The sequence below is a fragment of the Tupaia chinensis genome, unplaced genomic scaffold (genome assembly GCF_000334495.1).
Source record: "Tupaia chinensis unplaced genomic scaffold, TupChi_1.0 Scaffold146828_1, whole genome shotgun sequence".
Classification (NCBI taxonomy): Eukaryota; Metazoa; Chordata; class Mammalia; order Scandentia; family Tupaiidae; genus Tupaia; species Tupaia belangeri.
The window spans coordinates 1,323,990-1,340,308 of record NW_006206682.1 but is presented as its reverse complement, the minus strand read 5'-3'; the positions used below and the strand labels follow the sequence as shown (position 1 = coordinate 1,340,308).

General features: G+C 46.5%; 1 protein-coding gene across 1 annotated transcript in view; it reads right to left on the bottom strand.

Annotated features, from left to right (window-relative positions):
• Nucleotides 1-803: 803 nt before the first annotated feature.
• DNASE1L3 (deoxyribonuclease 1L3) overlaps nucleotides 804-16,319 on the bottom strand; it is a 33,587-nt gene continuing 18,071 nt past the window's right edge. Inside the window, exons 6-8 of the mRNA XM_006169173.3 lie at nucleotides 7,217-7,374; nucleotides 3,888-3,984; nucleotides 804-1,902 (exon numbers count right to left, since the gene is read on the bottom strand). Coding sequence (XP_006169235.1) covers nucleotides 1,786-1,902; nucleotides 3,888-3,984; nucleotides 7,217-7,374 — 372 coding nt within the window. The 3' untranslated portion in view covers nucleotides 804-1,785. The remainder of the gene's footprint in view (nucleotides 1,903-3,887; nucleotides 3,985-7,216; nucleotides 7,375-16,319) is intronic.

Here is a 16,319-nt window from a genome sequence, read left to right as displayed (position 1 = left end):
CGCAATCCCTTCTCCTCCATTCTCCTCTCAGGACCTTGGGCACGCACGCACACGTGCCCAGCGTGAGTTTTAAGCTACCGGGTCTGGGACACGAACCGAGGTCGACTACATGGGAGTCCAGCGACATAGCCATTACACCAACTGCTGGTCCCTCTCTCTCTCTTTTTTAAAAAAGAATTATTTTATTTAACTTTCTTTATTAATTTATCTATTTTAATTTGAACAGAGAAGAACAGAGTGAGAGAGACAGAGAAAATGAGAAAGCAAGCCACCAGGTCCAGGACTTGAATCACAGTTGGGCATGTGGGAGTCCAGCACTCTTAACCACCATGCCACCCACTGGACTCCCTCTCTTATTTTTTTAAAGAATTATTTATTTTATTTTTATTTTTATTATTATTATTATTATTATTTTTTGCTTTAGGGCGCGTGTGCTCGCCAGACAGACAGAGACAGACAGAGAGATAGAAAGCGAGAAATCACCCCCCGGGGGGATGGTCACGCCATAATCCCTTTTCCATTCTCCTCTTGGGATCTTGGGCATGCACGCACACGTGCTTGGCTTGAGTTTAAGCCACCGGGTCTGGGACTCGAACCGCAGTCGACTATGTGGGAGTCCAGCGACATAGCCATTACGCTAACTGCTGGTCCCTGTTACTATTTTCTTTTCAAATTTGCTGTAAGGCCCGTGTACTCAACAGAGAGAGAGAGAGAGAGAGAAAGCCGTCAGGTATGGAATTCCAACCATGGTCAGCCATGTGGGAGTCCAGAGCCTTAACCACCACGTGGCCTGCTGGCCCGCATACTTTTCTTTTTCCCCAAGTTTATTTGTTTATTTCTTGCACAAGAGAAAGCGACAAAGAAACAGGGACTCCCAGTGGGGTCTTCACACTGCCGTCCGGGCTGTCTCCGCTGGCCTAGGTCACAAACTGGCATGCATGTGCCCAGGGAGGGTCTGGGTTTGTGGCGACTGCTGCAATGAACACACAGCACATGTGGGCTGGGGGTGCTTAGCCCAGGCTCTGGGGTGGGACAGGGCCCGTGGGCCAGGGCCAAAGCCTCGTGGTAGGGAACGCAGCTGCACAGGGAAAGGACTGGAGCAAGCAGAGTCAGCTGGGGCGTGGCGGGAGGCAGGCTGGCACGAGTCACCAGACAGTGGAGACCTTCACGGGTGTCCAAAGACTGAGCCCTCTCCAGATGCTGATGGGGCCCGTGACGATTTCACGGCAGGGAGTGGAAATGGGAGTGAACTGTGGTCAATGGCGTCTCAAAGGCTGACACTGGTCCCAGGGCTGGCTGAGTGGCAGGAGGACAAAATGGAGGCAGGGAGGCCAGGTGGGAGTGGCCTTCATCCTTCATCCCTGTGTCACCTGATGGTGGCCTGACCCCAGACAGGAGGGGGAAGACTTTTAAAACAGTTAATTGCCCAAACCATGGCATCAGGTGAGGCCTTGGCATCCAGGGTCATTTTCCATGGAACAGGAAAGCTGGTGTTCTCCAACCAGCAGGGTCGGGCAGGGACAGGGACAGCAGGTGGGGCTCTAGCTCCTGGCATGAAGACCACCCTCCTAGACCCCAAGATCCCCGGCCTCCTTTTGACAGTTAAGGGGAGCTAAGAGGGATAGCAGAAGACGCCTCTCAGTTCAGCTGAGGTCAAGAGTATATTCGAGCCGAAAACTGGAAGCGGCTGGGCTGGCCTTGCTGAGAGCACCAGGGGGCCGTCCACACCTGTTAGTGCTGTTTGAGTTAGAGACAGGAAGTGGTAAGAAAGATGGCGCCCTCGGTCTAGCGGTGGCTGCTGTTTGTTTTCTTCTTTCGAGTGATAGATTTCTTGTTGTTGGTCAAGACCCTTGAAGTCTGCAATTTAAATTCAACTGGAAAGTGGTCACTGACGTTCAGGGCCTGTAAAGAGAAAATGGAGTTTTCATTCATATCCCGGCTCCGAAGTATGGCTTTTTTTTTTTTTTTTTTTTTTTTTTTTTTTGTTGCTATAGGATGCATGTACTTGCCGGAAATGGGGAGAGGAGGAAGTGAGAAAGCATCCCCCAGAGGGATGTCCATGCCACAATCCCTTCTCCTCTCAGGATTTTGGGCATGCACACCCGGCTGGCATGTTTATCAAGCCGCCAGGTCCAGGACTCAAACCCACAGTCGACCACGCAGGATCCAGCTGCCCTAACCTCCACGTTCCCTGCTGGCCAGTATTTGCTGTTTGCCCTTGGCTCCTGAGCAGCTTCGGAACAGCGTCAGTGAGGTAAGGGGGAAGGCCAGTCTGACCTCTCCTGCCCTCCTTTCCCCTGCTCTTTTTTCTCCTGGAACTAGAATTTCTCTGCCCCAAGGCGGGTCAGAGAAACCAAAAATATTCTAATCCTCCCCTGTCTTTCCGTCTTACAGCTGGCCATAAAGAAATCCCCAGACCCGCCCGTCTGATAGTAAATGATAAGACCCCAGGTCAGCAGGGGCCCTGCCCCTCCCCTGGGAAGAAGGTCTGCTGCCCAGAGGGGTGGGGAAGAGTCTGGACTGGCAGGCTTTGCTGGGTTTCCCGCCTGGTCTGTCGGCATTAGGTCATAGCCGTTGTCAGGTCACGTTTCTACAGTGTCATGTATGCTGCGATCATGTCTGTGCAATGAGGTGGCCGTAAGAAGGCGGCCAGCCTGGTGCTAAGTGTCTGGATCCCTCATGGCTGACTGCGGGCTTGGCGTCTCAGTCCAGGGGATTGGGGAACACAGTGAGTGCACGTGGTGCCCTGAATCCTGAAGGCAGAGCTGGAGGAGAGGGGACTGCAGTGCCCCGTGGGGGATGCTGCCTCGCTTTCCCTCTTTCTCTCTGGTGAGTGTATGTGCCTTCCTGCAAATTAAAATAAAGGAGTAAAATAAAACGGCCCCGAAGGACAGTGTCCAGGGCGTTGTGAGACAACTGACCATCCGGGGGCTCTGGAGGGAGGGGCACCCAGAGCATGGGAGCTCCAAACCCCACCCACATGCCTTTCGCTATGGAGCTCTTCCTCTGTATTAAAAACAAAAACAAAAACAAACTGCCAGAGGGTTTGTGTGCTCGCTGGAGAGAGATGAAGAGACAGACAGAGAGGGAGAGGAAGAAATCACCTCCCCTGTGGGGTATGGTCACAGCACAATCCCCTCTCCTCCATTCTCCCATCTCATTGAGATGTCCCATCAGGCTGCCAGGGCTGGGATTTGACCTGGTCAGCCAGATAAGACTCGACTCCCCTAACCACTGTGCTAGGGAGCCGGCCCATCACTGTAGCCTGCTTTATAATAAACCAGTAAGTGTGTCTCCCGCGCTCTGTGAGCACTTCCAGTGACTTAGCTGGAAGCAAGAGGCTGTTGTATAAGCACAGTTGAGAACCACCTCCCCTGGGCCCTGTGTTTGGCTTAGAAAGAGGGGTGCGGCTGTCTTGGAGACTAAGCCCGCAGCCTTTGGGATCTGTTGCTGCCTTCAGGAAGATCGGGGCAGGATGGAATAAAGTTAGGAGGGACCCTGCTGGCATCCATTGCTGTGAGATTGCGTGCTTAGTGTGTGCTCATTGCTGAGTGGGAATCTAGGAGAAAACTGGGTTTATTTCTAGTCTCACAGGGAGGTAGATTTGGGAATCAGGAGACAGCTGGGAAATGCTTTTGGCTTTGCGATGAGCAATTCAGGGATAGGGAGGACAGACGGAATGCCCGAAGTCATCCAACACAGCCCACGCTGGCGCGCATCGTCCCTGGACCAGCTCAGTCGGAAACTCGGCCGGGTTCTTCAAATCAGAGTCGTAGGCATTGAGATTCGAGGTCCAGAGGCGCAACGGCGAGTGTCCTCAGGGGTGACCTCAGACACCGACCGTCCTTCTGGGACAGAAACACAGAATGATGGGGAGGCAGGCTTACCCTCTCTTCGGTCAGCTTGTAGGCTTTCTGGAAGTCAAAGACGCCATTGGAGTTTGGAACAACAGAGTTCACGATCTCCTGCCCTCGGAGCACGATCCTAGAGTGAGAAGTGAAATGAGCCGCGTCCATCCGCCCTGCTGATGCTGAGCAGAGCACCGTCTGTGTGTGACGTAGGGGGAGACTGAGCAGCACCCCCCTTCCATGTGGCGCTCAAGGCCCACCCCTGGTTTCAGTCCGTGACCCTGGAAGGCAGTGCCCACGATGGAGAAATAGGATCGGTCCCTGCCGCGGCCTATGGGCACCAGGATGGTGTTGTCCAGTGTGCGTGGTGTTGCTGGTGGTGTGAGTGAGGGCTTTATATGACGCATGGACACTATGCCCTGCAAGGATGACCTACACATGGTCCTGATATGGCGTCCACTCCCGGTCTTAGCCTGGCCCAGATCCTGGGCACGTGTGTGCCTGGTATTCTCAGGCTGGTCTCCAGACACGAACTGGGAACCTCTTTATGTGGGGTCACTGCCTAGTCATTGTGTTTGACCTCTGTACCACCATCTGGCTCCATGGTTAACTTTGAACTCAATCCAAGTGTAAACTCTTAGCATTAAGCTAGAAAAAATGTTTAAAAAAAAAATTCTTTGAGATGCAGAGAACAAAGACAAAAATACGAAGGGCACCATAGTGAAGGCTCCCCTGTATCTGAGTTCTCCTGGGGAGGTGCACGAGTCCTTCAGCTGTTCATGTTGAGGCTTCCCAGACTGGTCCAGGACTCGGGCCAGTTCCCAGGCACCTTTGCACGCCCACCAGTGCTCAGCAGGTGGGAGGCATTCCATATGTATTTGAACACAGAACAAAGACCAGAATTGAGACCACCTTGTCCCCATGTTGCGTCTTCATCCCAGTGTTTGTATGGCATTTAAAAAAAAAAAAAAAAAAAAACTTTAAAATTTATTATTTATTTTTAGTTCTGTGCTTAAGGGTTCTCGTGCTCTCCAGAAAGAGACAGAGAGGGAAAGTGAGAAATCACCCCCTGCCCCAGGAGAGGCTGGCCATGCCAGTCCCTTCTCCTCCATTCTCTTCTTGGGACTTTGGGCACACATGCACACATGCCCTGCATGTTTTTGAAAACATTGGGTCCATGGAGTCAGCCATGTGGGATCCAGCACCTTAACCACCATGTCATCTGCTGGCCCCTTCATTGCTTTTTAAACGTCGTGAAAGTTATACATGCTGCTATGAAAAACATGGAAAATTCAGAGCATCGAAATAAGAAATTGAGGGAACCAGCAGTTAACGTTATGGCTATGTCGCTGGACTCCCACGTAGTTGACTGCGGTTCACGTCCTGGACCCGGTGGCTTAAAACTCACGCCGGGTACGTGTGCGTGCGTGCCCAAGATCCCGAGAGGAGAATGGAGGAGAAGGGATTGCGGTGTGACCATCCCCCCTGGGGGGTGATTTCTCACTTTCTCTCTCTCTGTCTCTCTCTGTCTGTCTGGTGAGCGCACGTGCCCTATAGCGAAAACCTCTCCAAAAAAAACCAAAAGAAATAAGAAATTGATGTTTTAAAAAGGTCCAGGTAATCCCACCATCCTTTGGTGTCCATGTGTATAAAACCAGAATCTTGTAAGTAAATGTCTTTCATTTACCTGTTTACCCACCCACCCTGATGTGTCGTAAACATCTTTCCTTTAGATTCACTGTTCTTCTGTATTATTGTTATTATTTTCTATCACCTTCCTTTTCATTTGCCCGGGGTGAATGGGCTGGGGAGAGACTTGACCCCTCAAGGTTACACAGCTGCACATTCAAGGGACTGAGTGGCCTCCCCCTCGCTTTTCTGGAAGCCGTCAGGGTGGCGGGTGGGAGGGCGGTCAGGGCTCTCAGTCTCCGTGACTTCCCACCTCGGGTTTCCACTTTCGAGAACTGCAGCTGTGACTTCTGCAAAGGAAACCCTGGCCCCGAGAGCTCCAGGAGGAACAGAGAAGGTCACGGGATAGAAATGAAAGCCAGACCTCAGAGCCTGGGAAGTGAGAGCCACGCACTGGGCTCCCACAGATGGCCAGCCCGTGCTTCTGGGGCATGCTGAGCTGTGGCCCTCCATAGCCAGCGGTTTCCCCGCTGTGGTCTCTGCCCTGGAAGATCCCTGACTTCCTCACACTTCAGGCCCTCCTGTCTTCCTCTCAGCTGAAGGAGCAAAAGTGAAAGCTGCCTATGACAGGTCAAGTGGACGCAATTATTTAAGTGTATGCACATGCATTTAGGAATCTGTAGAGAAAGCTGGTGTGGTAAGGCGGCTGGATCTCACATACCATTTGCACAGTTCAAGTCTCAGTGGCTTGGAAAACATGCTGGATGCATGTGTGTACATGCCCAAAATCCTGAGAGGAGAAGGGCTTGCAGTGTGACCCTCTCCCCTGGGGGGATGCTTTCTCACTTTTTTTTTTTTTGTCTTTCTCACATGTGTCTTACAGCAAATTTTTAAAATGCTTTTAAAAACATTTTTTAAAGAATTATTTTATTTAACCTTATTTATGTATGTATTTATTTTAATTTAACCAGAGAGGGACAGAATGTGTAGAGGGGTGGAGGATGAGTGAGAAAGCAAGCCACCAGGTCCTGGATTCGAACCACAATCAGCCATATGGGAGTCCAGCGCCCTTAACCACCACACCACCTGCCAGCCCCTAAAGTTTATTTTTTTTTTAAGTGCCAATATTCTTGCACTAACTGGAATCACTTTTAGAGTTGTATCCTGAGCAACTTGTATGTATTTGCACAAATGCATTTGGGGATGTTCATTGCAGCAGTAATTATACCAGCAAACCCTTGAAAATGATGGAGGGTCCAGTAATGGGACTGGGTGGATAAGCTGCAGTGTATTTTTTTTTTTCAGTGTATCTTTGTGTGGAATCATTCACAGCCAAGGAATATACTGAGCACTTGCCACACGCCAGGCATGCTGTAGGCAGCTTTCCACGTTACTTCACGTAATCCTCATCATTGCCTAAAGGGGGCAATACCACAGTCTCTGTTTGGCAGGTGAAGAAATGCAAACACAGAGAGCTTGTCTCCAGGTCACAGTCATAGTTAGTGGTAGAGTAAGGATCTGAACCCAGGCCTGTCTGACATAAAGCTGGTGCTTGCTGCTGCTAAGCTCCAGTGTCTGGGGCCATCACACTGCTCATACACTGCAGGAGGTACCTCGTGGAGGGGCCTGGCATCTGTTTGACTTGGCTATCTGAACCTTGTGCCTCATTGGCCCAAAGGGGCTGCCTTTTCTGAAGCACGCACAGCAGGCCCCGTTCAGCGTCCTGCAGCTGCCCCTACCTGTCGTATGCGCAGGTAGTGCTCTTCTTGACCGTGGTGTCCTCTTGGTCCCCGATCAGCCAAACGAACCTGGGGTCGGTCCTCAAGCGAATGTTCTTCCAGGCTTTCTTGGGGACATAGCTGCAGCCAGCATTGAAGTCACCCATGAAAATGAAATTCTGAAAGACACAATTTGGAACTATCACTCAGTAGGCAGTTTCGTGGACACTTCTACCAGGACTGCTAGTAAAGATCCCACCCCTAACACCAGTAAACAATAGGGTCTGTTATGGGCCAAATTGTGTTCCCTACCCACATTTATATGTTGAAGTCTTAAATCCCATCACCTTAGAATGCGACCATATGTGGAGATAGGCTCTTCAGAGGTACTTAAGGCAAAATGAGATCATGGGACAGGCCCTTAATCCAATATGACTGGTATTCTTTTATTAAAAAGGAGATTAGTGGGGCTGGCCCTATAGTGCAATACTTAAACATTATGCATAGGGAGACGGATGCCACATGGCCAACTGTGGTTTGAGTTCTATCCCCAGTGGCTTGAGAATCATGCTGGCATGTGTGTGCATGCCCCAAATCCTGATGGTATGAAGAAATGGAGGAAAAGGGATTGGGGAGTGACCACGCCCATTGGAAGGTGATCTCACTCTGACATGCACATTCTCTCTGGCAATTGAAAAGAAAGGGGGTGGGGTAGGGAGATTAGGACTATGTAAAGACAGGAAGATGATGACTATATGAACTCAGGAGAGGGGCTCCCAGAAAGACCAACCCAGCTGCACATCTTCATCTTGGACTTGCAGCCTCTAGAACTGGGAAGACTCGAGGTAAAGGCACAAGTGCCATGCCCACTGTGTGGACCACCTACAGAGTTCACCGGAACGCCCAACGCCATGACAAGAGACAGTCAAGCCACAAGTCAGGATGAGAACGCACTGACTTCGTGCGATGGACAACCTTTTTGCAAGGCGTCAGAACTGGACTCCCTAACATAATATGACTTGTGCCCCACGTAATTTTCCTTACTTATGTTTACCTCTTTCACTTGGCAAGAGGATACTGTAGTTAAAATTTGTTAGTCATGGGCCAGCAAGTGGTATGATGGTTAAGGAGCTGGATCCCACATTGCTGACTCCACGGTTTGAGTGGGTCCTGGACCTGGGGATTTGAAAAACACTTTAAGCATGTATGTGTGCATGCCTAAAATCCCAAGAAGAGAATAGAGGAGAAGAAATTACACTGTGGCCATCCCCTGGAGGATGATTCCTCACTTTCTCTCTTTCTCTGTCTCCACCAAGTGCACACACCATAAAACAAAGAACTTTAAAAGATTATAATCAGGGACCAGCAGGTGGCATGGTGGTTAAGGGTGCTAGACTCACCCTTTCTTCGTTTAAAGTATTATTTATTTTATTTTATTTATTCATTTTATTTTAATTTGACCAGAGAGAGAGAGAGAAAGTGAGAAAGCAAGCTACCAGGTTGGGGACTTGAAACATAGCCATGTGGGAGTGTCTAGTGCCTTAACCACCATGTCACCTGCTGGTCCCAATAAAATAATTCTTAAAAAGAAATAACAATCAGTAACTTCTGTGGGTAGTTTGCAACCTCTCACTTCCTGTCTGAGTTGAACTCGGTCCTGGGATGCTAAATAGCACCGGCACCTGCTAGCTGAACAGAAAGGAATCTGCAGTGGTGACATGTATTGTTTTACTTGGTTAAAAATAGTCAGCTCCTGGGGTCAGCAGGTGGCATGGTAATTAAGGCGCTGGACACTCCTGCATGGCCAACTGGGGTTCAAGTACTGGACCTGGTGGCTTACTTTCTCACTTTCCCCTCTCTTTCTGGCTGTCTCTGGTCAAATAAAAAAAAAAAAAGAATGGATGAATGGATGAATGGATGGAATGAAATAATTCTTTAGAAAAATATAGTCAACTCCTTATATTTTGAAAAAGTTAGTTGAATGGGGACTCTGGCTAAGGAGCAGACTCCGAACTCTTGGTATTATCCTCCTTGAAGAGCAGTCATATCAATAACGAAGCATGAGTACCTCCATTTTGAATATGACTCCACTGCCATTCCCCTTTCCCTGTAAGCTGACCCTTATGTGCCTCCTGGACATTGCTCACGGAATCCTGATCACCAGTAGGTGAACACTGCCATCCATCCCTGTCCTCCTAACTGAATATTTACTGTCAGCAGACGCAGCCGATGATCACCGTCCTTCCTGATAACTCAATTTTTTTGGCTTTTGTACACTGTGCTCACGTAAGTCAAGGACTCTACTTTTATAGATGTGCAGGTTTTTTCTTTTTTCTTTCTTTCCTTTTTTTTTTTTTTTTGGAGAGGTTTTGCTATAGGGCGCGTGTGCTTGCCAGACAGACAGAGAGAGACAGAGAGACAGAAAGCGAGAAATCACCCCCCAGGGTGGATGGCCACGCCGCAATCCCTTCTCCTCCATTCTCCTCCCGGGATCTTAGGCACGCACGCACACGCGCCTGGTGTGAGTTTTAAGCCACCGGGTCCGGGACACGAACCGCGGTCGACTACGTGGGAGTCCAGCGACATAGCCATTACGCTAACTGCTGGTTCCCTCTTTTTTCTTTTTTTAACCTTTGTGGATTTTGCCTGTATAAACCCTTCTCTCTGCTTTGGGGATGCAAGATTTCAGAGTGACTAAAGTCCTCTCACAGTGGCTGGTTAAATTAAAGGCTCCTTTAATTTGGTTAAAACTGGATGTCTTCTTATTTTCTTGCTGATTTAAATATAAATAATAGTATAGCTTCCAAGGTGCACTATAGTCTCTCAAATGTTGTAAATGTCTATCTATTGTCATCTGTCAGAATTCCAGTGGTCTCCCTCTGGCTGGATCAACAAACACTCAGAAAAATGCATGAGAATAAGGAGGACACCTTAACTCATGAAAAAGCTGAGACCAGAAGCCCAAAGTGATGGTAACTGAGAACGACACTAAGGCCTTGGTATTTGGTCACACTCCCACCTAGGTGAGAGCCTGACCAACGGCAGGGAATCATTAAATAAAAAATTTAAGAGGCTGTTGTTTTTGATTATGCTCTAGGTCCAAACAGACTAGACCAAAATGGAGTTACTCAAGCTAAAATGTCAGGTCATAAAACTGAATTTTTTTTTAAAGAATTATTTTATTTATCTTTATTTATTTTTAATTTCACCAGAGGGGAACAGAGAGAGAGAGAGAGAGAGAGAGAGAAAGTGAGAAACCAAGCCACCAGGTCCGGGACTTGAACCATGGTTAGCCACATGGGAGTCCAGCACCCTTAACCACCATGCCACCTGCCAGCCCCAAAACTGAAATTTTAAGGAAACTGATGGATTGCAAAATTTATAAAAGATGAAATTTTCTGAGACCAGCAGTTAGCGTAATGGCTTTGTCGCTGGACTCCCATGTAGTCTACCGTGGTTCGAGTCCCAGACCTGGTGGCTTAAACTCATGCCGGACGCGTGTGCCTGCGTGCCCAAGATCCCGAGAGGAGAATGGAGGAGAAGGGATTGCAGTGTGGCCATCCCCACTGGGGGGTGATTTCTCACTTTTTGTCTCTCTGTCTCTGTCTGGAGAGCGCATGCGCCCTGTAGCAAAAACCTCTCAAACAAACAAACAAAAAAAGATGAAATTTTCCAGAAAAAGGAGACTCCAGTCTACCTAAGTTAGTGCTTTGAGGAAATAAAACTTAAGCCTATCTTGTGGCTTTCTGAGGCATGTGCAGCTGAAATAGGATTTTCTGTCTGAGAACATCCGTATTGCTCAAAGACATCCCCCTCACTTCCCAGACTCACTGTCTTCATACTTTGCATAAGATTATGCAAAGCAACTCTGGAGACCATGAGGTCATCCCCCTCCTGCTCCGTTTTCACAGACTTTAGCCAGTCCCAGCTGTACGGGCGTCCTTGCGCTTCCCCCCTCACCCACATTCGCAATTTTCACCTTTATAATTGTTAGCATCTTGGCACATATCCTTGGGTTTTTGGCTCCTGGGCAATTGTCCTAACTTTGGTCCGAATAAAATTTTTTGCTTACTTGCTTTGCCTCAGCCTTCTTTATAGGTTGACAGAGGAAATAACTTTCTATTGTCTAAGCCTCCAGTCTTCAGTAATTTGTTAAGGCAGTGCTAGCCAATGAGCAAAGGGCTTTTCTTCAATTCTTTTCAGTTTTTTAAATAATTATTTTTTCCTAGGGTGCATGTGCTGGCTGGAGAGAGACAGAGACAGAGAGAGAGAGAAAGCCAGAAACCATGCCCCAGGGGTGATGGCCATACAACAATCCCTTCTCCATTCTCCTCTCAGGATTTCGGTCACACATGCACACACATCTGGCATGTTTTTCAAGCCACCGGGCTCTGACTCAAACCATGGAGTTGATCATGTGGGATCCTGCATGAACCACCACGCCACCTGCTGGCCCTCTTTTTGCTTTTTAGGGAAGAGGCTGTGGTTTAACATTGAGTTGCAACTTTGATGAGTATTTGATATGCGAGTTTGCACCAAGGAGGGTGTTGCTAATAGGAAGAATGAGGTTTGCTGTTCTTAATCATCCCATCTTGGTCACTGGGCTGCGGAGTTAGGTGGGGAGGAAAGAAGCCAGCTCACATAGTCCCTCATATCTTTTGTTTCTGGTCCAAACTACTGTAAGATATAAACACATGAAGAAATCCATGCCATTTATTCCAAGCAGGAAAGAGGAATGTGGGTGATTTAGGGACAGCTTGGCCCCGCTCTTTTTCTCCTGTTGTTTTCAAGTTGGAAATTGAAATTCAGCTTTTTGAGGAAGTGGGGAGAAGTGGGAGGAGTCTTAAGAGGAGGGGGCCATGGCGTTAGCTGTTCCAGGCCATCAACAGAAACTGTCTATCTTGAAAGTATTTTTCCCTGCAGGATGTTGGAATGGAATTTTAGCATCTCATGATACAGAGGAAGTGTCAGCTTTTCTTATTTTGTGCTATTGTTTGGGATGGTGGCTGACCTTAGCATTTTCTTCAAAAACATTTTATTTTGACCTCGGCGATCATGGTTTTCCGAGATTGATGGACACAGCTGTAAACAGGTCATCTCTAACCTGAGCAATCATCTGCTTCTTGGAATTAGGCATGATTTGCTGAGCATTCACTATGGGCCATGCCCAGCATTAAGTGTCTCACAGGGTTTAACTTCTCACAGTGATCAACACTAGAAGGTTGGAGTGAGATAGGAGTTTGACCCCTGTAAGGCTGGATAGGGTAAGGGCCCCAAAGGGGGGAAGTCACTGTGTTTTTCTTTCTTTCTTTCTTTTTTTCTTTCTTTCTTTCTTTTTTTTTTTTTAGAGGTTTTTGCTAAAGGGCATGTGCGCTCGCCAGACAGACAGAGAGAGAGACAGAGAGATAGAAAGCGAGAAATCACCCCCCAGGGGGGATGGCCACGCTGCAATCCCTTCTCCTCCATTCTCTTCTCGGGATCTTGGGCATGCACGCACACGCGCCCGGTGTGAGTTTAAGCCACCGGGTCCAGGACTCAAACCGGGGTCGACTACGTGGGAGTCCAGCGACATAGCCATTACGCTAACTGCTGGTCCCTGTGTTTTTCTTTTTAATGAAGTCTCTGTGTTTTTCTTCTATAGTCTGCTTACTGTGGGTTGTCAGAAAAGTCATAGGAAAAGATACCTCAAGATTTTTCTGACAACCCAATACAATATACACCCCTTTTACATGTCTCTAAAAAATTTCTGACTCCTTGCTAATAAGGCACAAGATAAGGATATTGAGTACTCAAGATGGAGTCACAATGGCTAAGTTTTTTTGTTAAAGAATTATTTAATTTTACTCATTCATTCATTCATTTTGATATGACCAGAGAGATACACACAGAGAAAGAGAGAGAAGGAAAATGAGAAAGCAAACCACCAGGCGTGGGACTCGAACCATGGTCAACCATGTGGGAATGTCCAGTGCCTTAACCACCATGCCACCTGGTGGCCCCAATGGCTAAGTTTTCACAGCCAAAAGCTTGCTGCATTGGGGCTCAAAGCAACTATAGCTAAGGGCAAGAGTTTCTCTTTAGTAATAATTGAGTTGTCAGAAAAGTCACAACTTTTTCTGAGTAAAAATGTGTCATGACTTTTTCGACCACCAAGTACATTCTAACAAGAAGCACATAACACTATAGTCTGCTGGCCACACTAATAGGTAATAAATCTTTCAGATTACCATGTAACCATTTTCTAAAGCCCACTTCCTTATCACAAAGCCAACCCATTGCTCGGACTGCTAGATGGAAACCCCTCACCTCCAGCTCCTCTTCGGCAACCCATAGGGCCCCCTTCTACTACTTGGAAGCTTCTTCTCCTTCTTTAATAACCTTTGCTTACTATCCTCTCTGTCCATGTCTCCAGTTCTTACTGAGTGCAGGACAAGAACTAGCACAGGTATTGGGTCAGATCACCCAGCACGTCCATGTTAGGAGGAACCATTAACCCCAGTAGAACCAGGATGGTGGGATTAAAGGATGTACTCTAGACGGTCAAGTGGCAAAGTCAAGAATCGAACCCTGATCGGCCTCACTGAAGGCCCCTCATCACAAGAGCCTCCCCCCTGATTTTAAATTTGAAGTGTGTCCTGGCATGTTCAGGGACCAAGGCGACTGAAGCTACACTCTAAACCCCATTTTCTAAACCCCCAAAACACTCACATAGGGTCATTGAAATCTTCAACGCTTACTGAACCTCCCGCCTAAACAAAGAAACCCCTTTCCATAAATCTGAACTCAAAATCTCTTTCTGTGGATACCATGTTGCCAAACACAGTAGAGAGATTTTGTCACAGAATTACCCTACAGTAAAGGGAAGCACATGATCTTACAGTTGCAGAAAACTTTTCTAAGCAATTAGCGAAAAGTGACTTCACTACCAAATGACTAAAATTCAAAGAGAGACTGTGAAGTGAGCAGCAAGGGAGAAGGATGGAACTGCAGAGAGAACGTGGACTCTCTCCTTCCACTAGCCTCTGAACTCTGTTGAAACCCTGCAGCTCAGCCCAGGTGCACCTATTCCCTAGAAACTGAGTGGCCTTTGTAATATCCAGTTTAAAGTCAACAGCGTAGGTTGCTTGGTGAGCATAAGGGAAACAGAACTGCAGAGAGATTGTGGATCATCTCCTCCTGCACACCTCTGAAACTCAGAATTAACTCCCAGAAATTAGGGAGACACATATAATCCATCAGATGACCGGAAACCACCACAGAGGCACAAGAAATATGAGAAACTAAGAAATTTCCTTTCCCCTAAGGGGAAAGAACAATCCTTCATCATTCACAGAGAGTACAGTGGAACTCGTGGAAATGTCAGATAGGGAATTCAGAATATTCATAGTGACAAAACTAAACAAGATACAAGAGCTAAGAGACAGTGAACTTCAGAAGATGCAGGAGGAAAGAGACAATGAGTTCTGGGAGGTGAGGAAGTTCTTGCATGATCTGAAAGAGGAAATATACACCATAAAAAAGAATCAAATGGAGCTGTTAGAGATGAAGGCTGTAATTCAGGAAACCAAAACCTCCCTTGAAAATATTAAAAACAGATTAGTTCATACTGAAGGTCTAATCTCAGAAGTTGGAGACAAAACTTCTGATCTAGAAAAAATAACCAAAAAAAAAAACAAAAAACCAAACCTGAGAAAATAACCCAAAAAGAATGAGAATACTATACGAGAAATACTAGATAGCATTAAGCACCCAAACATCTGGATAATCTGTATCCCAGAAGGTGATAATCTATCCCATGAAATCCTGGAAGAAAACTTTCCAAATTTAGAGAGGCATTCAAATATCCAGACCCAAGAAATACAAGGGACCCCTAATAGAATTGACCCAAGAAGATCTTCTCCAAGGCCCATCATAGCCAGATGGACCAAATTCACAGGAAAAGACAAAATACTAAAATTGACAAGAGAGAAATGTCATTACTTATAATGGTTATCCTATCAGATACAATGCGATCAAGGAAAAAATGGGAAAATATATTCAAAGTGTTAAGTGAAAAACAGTTTCAACCAAGAATACTATACCCAGCAAGATTATCCTTCATATGGGAAGAAAGGATAAAAACATTCTCAGATAAACAAAACCTGAAAGAATCTATCAACACCAGACCAGCCTTTCCAGAAGTTCTGAAAGGAGTGCTTTACCAGGAAAATTAAAGACACACATACAGAAATAAGAGAACAAAAAGCAACCAAGAAAATGACCAACTTAATGCTAGGGATGGGAAGTATCAATAATAACATTGAATCTTACTTTCTAAGATTTAAATGGAAAGATCAGACCACAGTAACACTGAAAATTCAACAGAAGAGAGATGAATTACATGAGACTGAACTGGTGAACTGTAATTTTATGACTTTTGAGTAAAACATCACTGATTTTTTTTTCTATGTTTTGTTTTCCCAGTTTAATGATTTTGCTTTCTTTTGAGCTGTTGATAGGTTCAGCAATTTGTTAAAATATTTTTTTTGTTTATTTCTTTAAATGGAAACATAAACATTTCTTCCTTCCTGACCCCTCTGAATTGGAAAATATTTGGGAGCATTATTAGTTTGTGGCAGAATGGTTATTTGCATAAGTTCCATAATACCTGTTGCCTTGAATTAGAAATTGGAAATAATACTGGACAGGGCTTTGGCTGGAATGTCATATCTGAACTTTAACCTAGAAAACTGTGGAACTTAGATCCCAAGTAAGCCAATAGAAGCTCTTGGAAAGATGGCCTGGCACCATAAATAGCACTGTCTGGCAGAGAGGATTAGAGAAGCCATATGAAAGAATTCATACCATAAAATAACCTGGACTTTCCAGCCCTGCATTGTAGTCAGTAGAGATTGCAAAAAAAGCAGCCACAACTAGAGGATTACCTTGAGGAAGACTTTGAAGGAAGAAAAGTATATTGATCTTATTTGCTAGCAGATGGTACATCACAGAACACTTGGTAGGCAGGGCTGAATTGAGAAGGTTTATGTGTGAATTGTGTGCTGGGTATTTGCTTTTCTTTTCTTTCTTTCTTTTTTTTTTTTTTTTTTTTTTGCCATAGGGCCCGTGGCGTCCCAAGCCGAAG